The 11648-nt window shown below is 32.1% G+C and overlaps 1 protein-coding gene across 1 annotated transcript; it reads left to right on the top strand.

The window, feature by feature from the left end:
• Positions 1-7185: 7185 nt before the first annotated feature.
• On the top strand, positions 7186-9676 carry LOC123923276 (cationic peroxidase 1-like). Its single transcript, XM_045975965.1, has 3 exons — positions 7186-7450; positions 8651-8845; positions 8953-9676. The coding sequence occupies exons 1-3, from the start codon at positions 7235-7237 to the stop codon at positions 9517-9519; spliced, it is 978 nt and encodes a 325-aa protein (XP_045831921.1). The 5' UTR covers positions 7186-7234; the 3' UTR covers positions 9520-9676.
• Positions 9677-11648: the final 1972 nt, after the last annotated feature.

Here is an 11648-nt window from a genome sequence, read left to right as displayed (position 1 = left end):
AGACTTGGTTCGTTTGATTTGGACACCGAAAAAAAAACGCAATTTTTCACTACCTTAATCTCATTTTTTGTCTACTAAATACGTTACTTGTGTGTTGTAATTTAACACACACCACTCAACCAACTCACTGAAACCATTATACCAGGAAAATAGTAGATAATATTCTGGAACTTTTGGTATATTTTATGAAATTTTTGGAGACCTGAAACTATTTTTAGTTAATTAAATGAGATAAAACAGTAATTAAAAACTAATGTTTGCTTCTGAAACCATTTTACTGGTAGAATGGTTGCACATAGTTGTATTCTGAAACCATTTTACTGGTAGAATGGTTTCAATGAGTAATTTATTAATTGTGTTTGCTTCTGAAACCATTTATTCGGTACAATGGTTTCAGAGAGTTGTAATCTGAAACCATTTTGCTGGTAGAATGGTTTCAGTAAGTTGATTATTAGTTATTTGCTTCTGAAACCATTTAGCTTGTAGAATGGTTTCACATAGTTGTATTCTGAAACCATTTTACTGGTAGAATGGTTTCAGTGAGTAATTTATTAATTGTGTTTGCTTCTGAAACCATTTATCTGGTACAATGGTTTCAGAGAGTTGTAATCTGAAACCATTTTGCTGGTAGAATGGTTTCAGTAAGTTGATTATTAGTTATTTGCTTCTGAAACCATTTAGCTTGTAGAATGGTTTCACATAGTTGTATTCTGAAACTATTTTACTGGTAGAATGGTTTCAGTGAGTAATTTATTAATTGTGTTTGCTTCTGAAACCATTTAGCTTGTAGAATGGTTTCACATAGTTGTATTCTGAAACTATTTTACTGGTAGAATGGTTTCAGTGAGTAATTTATTAATTGTGTTTGCTTCTGAAACCATTTATCTGGTACAATGGTTTCAGAGAGTTGTAATCTGAAACCATTTTGCTGGTAGAATGGTTTCAGTAAGTTGATTATTAGTTATTTGCTTCTCAAACCATTTAGCTTGTAGAATGGTTTCAGAGATTTGTACTCTGAAACCATTTTTCTGGTAGAATGGTTTCAGTGAGTTGATGTAAGGTAGTGAAAAATGAGATTAAGGTAGTGAAAAATTGGGTTTTTTTTTCTGTGTCCAAATCAAACGAACCAAGTCTCTATTTGTAGAAAAAAAAAATTATGAATTTTGGTATAAAAATTAAAAAATAAAAAATTAATTTACGACGAAATAATCGAGTTTAAAGTATTAAATGGAAAAAAATTAACGTAGTCAATCATATGCTGACACGTGGCCTTACCTTTTCAAAAAGTTTTCTCTCTCCGCCCATCCTTCCACCCACGCGCGCCTGTCGGCGCGTGTGATGCACGCGCGTGATTTTTGTCCAATAATAGCGTGACACGTGTCCTGGGGGGGGAAAAAGAAGTGGGGGGCGCGTGTAAAATTGCAGAAAATTACAGAAATGCCCCTGTTGCTCTATTCTTTCAAAAATTAAAAAAATGGGTATTTTTGTCCAACTCAAAAGGTGCACCTTGCTAACTTAGACCCAACTGGGTCTAAGTTAGCAGCCCCCTATATATATATATATATATATATATATATATATATATGGGGTTTTCTAACTTAGACCCTAGTTAGGTCTAAGTTAGCAAGGTGCACCTTTTCAATTGGACCAAATTACCCATTCTTTTTAATTAATTAACCAAAATACCCATTAGTAGACGCAGATCCAGTGTCGCGCGCGTACCGAAGGACCATGGTTACAGACCGTTGATTTCCATCAGACAGCCAAGATCTGATCTCATCAAGACTGTTTGATCAATCCGACAGCCCAGATCATCCTGATCCATCAGATTCCAGCGCGTGCGCCACACTGGATTACACCCTGGAGAGAGAAAAATTTGCTTTTTATAAGTAGGACACGTGTCACACAATGGTTGGCTGGACGTGATTTTTGTTCATTTAATACTTTGAACTCAATTATTTCGTTGTAAATTAATTTTTTATTTTTTTATTTTTATACCAAAATTCATAATTTTTTTTTGTCTACAAATAGAGACTTGGTTCGTTTGATTTGGACACTGAAAAAAAAACGCAATTTTTCACTACCTTAATCTCATTTTTTGTCTACTAAATACGTTACTTGTGTGTTGTAATTTAACACGCACCACTCAACCAACTCACTGAAACCATTATACCAGGAAAATAGTAGATAATATTCTGGAACTTTTGGTATATTTTATGAATTTTTTGGAGACCTGAAACTATTTTTAGTTAATTAAATGAGATAAAACGGTAATTAAAAACTAATGTTTGCTTCTGAAACCATTTTACTGGTAGAATGGTTGCACATAGTTATATTCTGAAACCATTTTACTGGTAGAATGGTTTCAATGAATAATTTATTAATTGTGTTTGCTTCTGAAACCATTTATCTGGTACAATGGTTTCAGAGAGTTGTAATCTGAAACCATTTTGCTGGTAGAATGGTTTCAGTAAGTTGATTATTAGTTATTTGCTTCTGAAACCATTTAGCTTGTAGAATGGTTGCACATAGTTGTATTCTGAAACCATTTTACTGGTAGAATGGTTTCAGTGAGTAATTTATTAATTGTGTTTGCTTCTGAAACCATTTATCTGGTACAATGGTTTCAGAGAGTTGTAATCTGAAACCATTTTGCTGGTAGAATGGTTTCAGTGAGTTGATGTAAGGTAGTGAAAAATGAGATTAAGGTAGTGAAAAATTGGGTTTTTTTTTCTGTGTCCAAATCAAACGAACCAAGTCTCTATTTGTAGAGAAAAAAAAATTATGAATTTTGGTATAAAAAAAATAAATAAAAAATTAATTTACAACGAAATAATTGAGTTCAAAATATTAAATGGAAAAAAATCACGCCCAGCCAATCAGACAGCGACACGTGTCCTGCTTTTAAAAAGTAGATTCTTCTCTCTCCAGGGTGTAATCCAGTGTGGTGCACGAGCTGGAATCTGATGGATTCGGATGATCTGGGCTGTCTGATTGATCAGACAGTCTTGATGAGATCAGATCTTGGCTGTCTGATGGAAATCAACAGCCTGTAACCATGGTACTGCGGTACGCGCGCGACACTGGATCCGCGTACATTGATGGTAATTTGGTTAATTAATTAAAAAGAATGGGTATTTTGGTCCAACTGAAAAGGTGCACCTTGCTAACTTAGACCCAACTGGGTCTAAGTTAGCAGCCCCCTATATATATATATATATATATATATATATATATATATATATATATATATATATATATATATATATATATATATATATATATATATATGAGCACTGCTAGCGTCACATATTTAAACACTCGCCTATCAACACACCCATTGTTTTGCTGCCACATCATTATTTTCACTAAATGGTTTAATTGGCAACCTGTACAACCGGTTTCAACATTGTCCACCTTTTCAGCTTTCTCTCTCAAACCAGTTACCACCATGGCACCATCCCACCAGGCAAGCATAACAGATCTTTGGTAAAACTTATTTTTACTTTCGAAATCTGGTTTTCAGTTTTCGCCAGTGGTGTAGAAAACGTGATTTTTTTTTTGGTCTTAAAAACGTGATTTTTTATAGTGCGAACAATTGTTGAAAAATGCTTGTGAGAGATGGAGTCTGTCACAGTGGAGTCCTCAGATCTGAGTTTTAATTGTGTAACCGATGATTGTGGCGGTCAAAAATTTAGAGAGAAGTGACAAACTTTAAAGAGAGAGAGAGCGGGGGGTCGTTCTCAGTGACCATAATTAATGTAAGTAGAAGAACAACAAGTTTAAAATTAGAGGGGAAGAGATTAGTGTAGAGAAGAGAAAAAATAAAATTGATGAAGGACATTGACGGAGGAGGTTGGGTGCTATGGAGATATGTTGGATGAGATGGGTGATGTAGTTTTTTTTTTTTTTTTTCAATATTGAAAATTTTGAAGATCAAAGGAAGGAAGTATAAAAACGAAAAAGAAAATATAAAAAACAAGGTTGTCAGAATCGGACCGGTCATTGAACCGACAAGCTCACCGGTTCAAGGTTCAATTGGTCGGACCGGGTTCAACCGGGGTCGAACCGTTTTTAATTAAATATATATTTTAATTAATATATAAATAAAAAATATGAATAATTGTTCAATATTTCATAATTTCACACATTAAAAAGATAAAATATCAAATGTCAAAATAAAATAAAATTTATAATTCAAACCAAATTAGAAATTATATAATAAACTAAGTTCAATAACACAAAATAGCACCATAACATCAATTGACAACATACTGCTTTCAAAAAAAATCAATTGACAACATACTACCAAAACCAAGTGCCAAGTGAAAAAGCAAAAACTAAATGTTCATCAAGTTCATAAAGACTAGTGTCCAAATGCATAGCTAAATGCAACGTAATAATCATTATAATGTTCATCTAGACATAAAAAGTTAAAAACTAATAATCATTATAGTCTTCAAGGTAGTAGTAGTACCGCCGGCGCCGGAGCAAGAGGAGGAAGGGGAAGAGTTTGTGGCAAGGTTGAAGAGGGTGGAGGAGAGAAGAGAAAAAAAATTAAGCGTTTTTACGTGATGACTAATGAGAGAAGAGAAAAAAGATGAAAAATAACTTTTCCTATTCCTACGTTGTTTCAGATTATTTTTTTTAAAAAAAAAAAAAGATTTTGCCTTGTTTTTAAAAAAAAAAAAAAAAATTGCAAAACCGTTTGGACCGGCCGGCCGGTTCGCCGGTTCAACCCGGTTCGCCACGGTTTTTTCCCGGTTGGTTTCCTGTCCGGTTTTCGATCATAACCGAGCCGGTTTCATGGCCGGTTCACGGTCCGACCGGTCCGACCGGCCGGTCCGGTCCGATTCTGACAACCTTGATAAAAAGGTTCACACACAAAACCGGTCGGCAGGTGAGTGATTAGCAACGTGGACCACTAATTGAATGTGTGACGAAAAGCGTGTGTCTAAACGTTTGTCCGTAGCATTACTCTATATATATATAGAGTCAGGATCCGTTGACACCAACTAGTTTGACACCAAATGTTACACCTCTCAATAACGTTTTAACCGATATAAATTTTATAAAATCCACCGTTGGATTGAAAGTTTACATCATATAGATCATTTGTGTAAAATTTCAGACAAATCCAAAATCATTTGATATGCTATTGAGACACATAAAGATTAACGGCATTTAAAAAAATACAAAAACCGTTAATTTTGATGTATCTCAATAACATATCAAATGATTTTGGATTTATTTGAAATTTTACACAAATGATCTATATAATGTAAACTTTCAATCCAACGGTGGATTTTATAAAATTTATATCGGTTAAAACGTTATTGAGAGGTATAACATTTGGTGTCAAACTAGTTGGTGTCAACGGATCCTGACTCATATATATATATATATATATATATATATATATATATATATATATATATATATATATATATATATATATATATATATATATGAATTTAAAATACATTTCAATTTAAAAACTTAAAATATTTAGATATATTATGCTCAAAACAGCTTCAACTAAAATTTCTTTTCTTTGTTGTTTTGGTAGAACAGTTCTTATCTGTAAACTCCTAATTTCTAAATGTTGCATAAAATTAGATCATCTCATTTACTCTCCTCTACATCTTTCTCATTCCTCTCTATGATCTCTCTTAATCTCACTCATGATTATTTTGACCTTTTTATTGAAGAGATAGATTAAAATTGAGAAAGATAGAAGGAAAGATGTAAAGGAGATTGAAAGAGAGAATCTAAATTAATTGGATGCAATCATTTCGAACAACAACTTACGGTTGTTTATTGCAAATAACTAACACAAATCTAGCCGTCAAAAAAACTAATACAAATCTAACGGATGAGGATCCCCTCAAGTGAAAAAACACTTAAAGAAAAATGCAATACATATATACATCTAGACCCTTTAAATATTTAAATAAAAAAAAGAATTTTATAAATTAATTAAACAAATGTAGAAATTAACATCATTACATTTGTTGAGAAGTTGGGAGCACATTCCAATCACTACTTGTACAACAAGTATTCCAAGTTTAGATATCCCTTCATTATTTCTCTCAATATATAATTAGAACAAAAATAAATGTATACGCTAATTTTTTAAATTAATTAAAATTATATATGCGTGTTAATGCCTGTTTTATATTTCTGAAAGCGTGTTAATGCCTGATATCTATGGTCTTGAAGTAATTTAATTCTATCAAGGTTCTTTTCATGCTACTACTGGATTACGCGTATCTTAGTTTAAGTTCTTTTTTAATTATTCATCTTACATCCACTTAGGCATATCTCTAAAGGCTTTCACTCATCTACATGCTACATTGCTACATCTATATTTTTTTATTTGTTCATGCCCAACACATTTTCCATTGATCTCATCATTGGAAACATTCTATATCTTTAGAATATTTATTCAAGTTGTAATTTTTACAGTATAAATTTGATTAATTAATTGTGCAAGAAGAATATAAAATGGTTACCAATTGTTAATTTAGTGGTGATTGACGTTAAACTTGATAGGTAGGACCACAGTTCGATCCCCACAAATGCGATCGGGAGGGAGTTGAAACCACTTAATGTCAAAACTGACCCACGAACTAGATAAGACGGACCAGTGGACCAGATACCTAAAAACCAATATATATATATATATATATATATAATTGGTAGTGACCTAGATACAACCAGTATTTTTTCAATCTGCAAATATAGAAACGATCGATCGAGTACTATATAGAATTCGTTTGAATTTGACTTATTTTTTAGTTTATGAAAATATTTTATGCAAATAAATAAACCTTTATGTTAATTCATAAGTTTTCTGTAACAAAAATTGTATCTTTATATATAAATTATTTTCTCATATAATACAATACTTTACTCACACCCTAATCATTTCTATATCTATATCCAATGGTACGAAAGGTTGCAATGTTTGAGCAATTCCTATAGAATTGTTTAGGTCAACGGTACCTAGCAGGCGAGCACATTTTGTTGGTAAAATCATGCCTTCAAATATTATAGAAGTTGACAACTCTAACAAATAAATAATTAACTATGTGGCCTAGTTGCTAGATTTCATTCATAAAAAAAAATAAATGTTGCTAAATTTTCATTCTATATAAATCCTTCCTCAATAGCTAGATATTCACAAAACAACATCTTATCATAAATTTAAGTCTCATACAAGGATAGGAAAATGGATTCTCGTATCCAATATTATCTTATGCTTTTTATGGTCATTTTTGCAACAATTTTGAGTCCTACACTAGCAAAGCTGACCTCTAATTATTATGATAGAGTTTGCCCTAAGGCATTACCAATCATAAGGTCAGTTGTTAAGGAAGCAATTTTTCGTGAGCCACGCATTGGAGCTTCATTGCTACGTTTGCATTTTCATGATTGTTTTGTTAATGTAAGTTAATTGCATAAATTCATTATACATTTCTTAATGTCATTAAATTGGTATTCATGATTATTTTTTTTTAATATGTTACTCCAATAAATTGGTAGTCATTTATTTTCAAGGTTTTTAGTTTGAACTCTGAATCTTTCGATGTTCTTTAACTCACTAACCAAATTATATGAGTTATATTATGACTTATGAGACATATATAGTCCAGATTTATTGTTGCTTAGTTTTCTACATTATAATTCAAACATGTAAAAATAAAATATACGATATATACCACTAAAAAAAATTAATTAATGACGGAAAAGTTGGGTTAGTTTTTGCGTCTCTAATTCTTAGAATTTCATGTTTTTTATTTTTATGTTTTCAATGATAATTCAACTTTTATGGTATTGTCATTAAAATAAAATAATAAAAAAATAAAAAAAAAAACTTCTATGGTATTGTAACTATCATTTTTCGGATGCAGATTTGCTGCAGTAATTTTTCACGTAGTTTTTACGCAGTTTTGATTCTGGCCGTTGATTGTTGATCGGACGATCCAGATCAACGCAGTTATAAAATCACTTAAATCAATCTTGATCACACAGTTTAGATCGGACGGCTGTAATTTAAAACAGCGTGAAAACTATGGGAAACCAAACAGCAGGAAATCTGTTTCCTCATTTTTCGTATCATTAGACATATTCATTCATAATCCATTCATTAAAAAACAAATCCAAAGGTTTGTAAATTTATTTGTCATATCAAATATTTTGTTCTACACTATTGATATTTTTATGTCTAACAATGGTGCAAGTTTACTAGAATAATAGTTGGGTTCATGTTGTAATCATGCAGGAGACTTGAACTTTTTTATCATTACACACAAAAATACAACAATGACAATAAATAAATGATAATATTGCAACATACTAAAATATTGATCTTTTTTTCAAGATTTTTATTTCTTCATAATTTCAAACTTTTTTTTAAACTCGATATCCGATGTAAGGACCGGTTAATCCAAAGGGTCTAATTTCACTTGCCATTTGTGGGGCTCATTTGAAGTCAGTATATGAACTAACCAACTGAAATTTATTATAATTTTCAACTTATTAATTATATGAGTTCAATTATAGTACGTTGCACCATATTCATATCACAATTACATATAAGAATCATTTATGTATAGTATAATTAATATCTAAATTCTGTGACAAGGGATGTGATGCATCAGTTCTGCTAGATGACACCCCCACCTTCGTGGGTGAGAAGACTGCATTACCAAATTTCAATTCGTTAAGAGGTTTTGAGGTTGTAGATCAAATTAAAGCTGCCGTTACCAAAGCATGCAAGCGCGATGTTGTATCGTGTGCAGATATTTTAGCTATAGCAGCTAGAGATTCTGTAGCCATAGTAAGTCTTTCAAATATTTTGCACTTCTGAATATGGTTTTAAATTGCAGTTCGTATTGCAGTATAAAAGATTTTGAGGTCTCTAACAAATTTCGCTTATATTAACAGCTTGGTGGTAACCAATATTGGTACCAAGTTTTACTAGGAAGAAGAGATGCAAGAACTGCAAGCAAAGATGCGGCAAATGCAAATCTTCCACCGCCATTTTTCAACTTCTCACAACTCATCACAAATTTCCAATCTCATGGACTTAACCTTAAAGATTTAGTTGTTCTATCTGGTGGTCACACAATAGGACTTGCCAAATGCAGTACATTTAGGGACAGAATCTACAATGACACAAACATTGACAACTATTTCGCGGCCAATTTACGTAAAACATGTCCTCAAATTGGAGGCGACAACAACTTAGCACCATTTGATTCTACTCCTGCAAAAGTTGATACAACATACTACAAGAGTTTGTTGTACAAAAAGGGTTTACTTCATTCTGATCAAGAACTTTACAAAGGTGATGGTTCTCAAAGTGATAGATATGTGAAGCTATATAGTAAAAATCCTTATACTTTTGCTAAAGATTTTGGAGTTTCTATGATTAAGATGGGTAATTTGAAGCCTCTTACTGGGAGAAAGGGTGAGATAAGGTGCAATTGCAGAAAAGTCAACAACTATTGAATACTATTACAGTGATGAATGGATAAGAAGGATTATGATTCAGTAATTGTTTAATATAATGGTGTGCGAATTTTTATATTTATAAGTTATCTAAGTATGTTGATTGTTGAGAATAAGAATTTTAAGTTCAAAATCAAAATAGAATCATGAATTGTTATGGGGTCTTTTTTTCTTTGTTCTTTTGTTATCCGGTGGGTACCCTTCTTTGTTAGCTTTATTCTGTTCATATTTGTTTATAATTGATTTAATAATTAAAGTATTTATTTGTATTATATAAACATTTTTTAATATAGAGAAATGATATATCAACACAAATTCTAGACACAAACCAAACAAATATACACCTTTTTATTTTTAAATAATATAATGTTCTTTATAGATTTGCGTGCACACTCATTTCCTCTTGTATTTATACGTTGTCAAATACGTGTTGACCAAATTTGTGTTTAAATAACACAGCTTTTTAATATATATGAGTGTGTTCTGGACTGGTTAAAGTCCAATACACATCAAAGCCCATCATAATGGGATAAGAACAGCATATGGCATAAATGACCACGGTATCAATAAACGAGCACGACTTCATGCTCCTAATATCCAAAATGTGCTCATAAGCAAATGACAATCTAGGTGTTATATATGGCAGATCCTTCACACACATGGAGAACCTCACTATATTGTAAACTCTAATATTCTTCTATATAATCATTCATATAGCAATTCCGAGGTATGACATCTATGCTTCCAATTTACACTCTCTTTTACCTCATTGACTTGAGCATTGGAGTGCTAACATTTATACATGTACCTTTTTCCCCATAAAGACCAACAAATCATCTCACTCTCACCATTCACAACTCATACCAGCTGAACAATCGTTTCTGAACAACCAGTTCAATATAACGACTTTGAGTATATTGATTGCACCTATAAGCATCATGCTTTCGAAAAAAAGTATGCTCTCAAGTGAGGGGTGTGTTGGTAGAGATCACTACAAGAATACTGTGCGTTTCCGACGAACATTTTCTACGAAATTTGGATTTGTCATGATATAATACCATTTCAGAGTATTTCTGCAGGTTGCAGAACATTTCCTACAAAAGTTTCGTCGGAAATGCGTTTGACTGTTGAATTTTGACAGCTAAGAACGGTTCCTACAAAAGTTTTTGTCGAAAACTTTTTATTTTTAAAAAAAAAAACAAAAATTGCAGCGGAGACATGGGGTGCGGATTTCTAGAAACATTTCCTACAAAAATATTTGTCGGAACTGTTTTGTTTTTTATCATCAATGGGGTGCATATCATCAATGTTGCGCCAACTGTGTCTAACCAAAAACAATCAATGCTAGCTCGGTCATAATAATTCATTCATACTACATTTTCAATTCATTCATATACTACATATTTTTTCTTCTACATTTCCTTTCAATCTCATATTTTCTTCTCTAAATTTTATATCTATCCACCATTCTCTAATTTTGTGTTTATGTACATCCATTTTGCAATCAGATTATTACACGGTTAGTTTTGTGCAAGAGAGGCTTACAAAGTAAAGCATGATCCCCAGGCCATCCATATCAGCCTAATTGGATTGGAGAAGAAGTTTGGCAAAAACTGTTAGATTATTGGGAAAATGACCCGACTTTTAAAAAACGCTCCGAGGCAAACAAAGGTAACAGAAATTCAAGCAAACGGGGCAATTTGCATACTCAGGGATCTGTAAGCATCATCAGCCATGCTCAACAACTGGTAAAATATATTTAATTTGTATATTTTTTAATATATATGTATATATTTAATTTATCATAACGTATATCCTTAGAGCGGGTTAGTGGCATGACGCGAGATCCCAAGTAGTAATTATAATGGTCGGCTGCTGATTTTGTTTCTGTTGTTATATGATGTGTAGTGACAGTGTGTGCATGATACTTTTGAGGGATTCTCAAGTTTGCACTGTGAAATTTTGTACATCAGCTGCTTTATTTATGTTGTTTTTGTGGTGAAATGGGTAGAGTTATGTCGCTATGATGCTGGATTGGATTCTTTTAAACGTAAAATGTGTATTAATTTTGTTAAATTGACCAATGTCAAGCTCTATTGTTACTTAGCTTACAAAGCCTGATTAATGCC

Source organism: Trifolium pratense, linkage group LG4 (assembly GCF_020283565.1).
Source record: "Trifolium pratense cultivar HEN17-A07 linkage group LG4, ARS_RC_1.1, whole genome shotgun sequence".
Lineage (NCBI taxonomy): Eukaryota > Viridiplantae > Streptophyta > Magnoliopsida > Fabales > Fabaceae > Trifolium > Trifolium pratense.
Note: the sequence above shows the minus strand (reverse complement) of the source record. Positions and strands in the feature narration are given on the sequence as shown.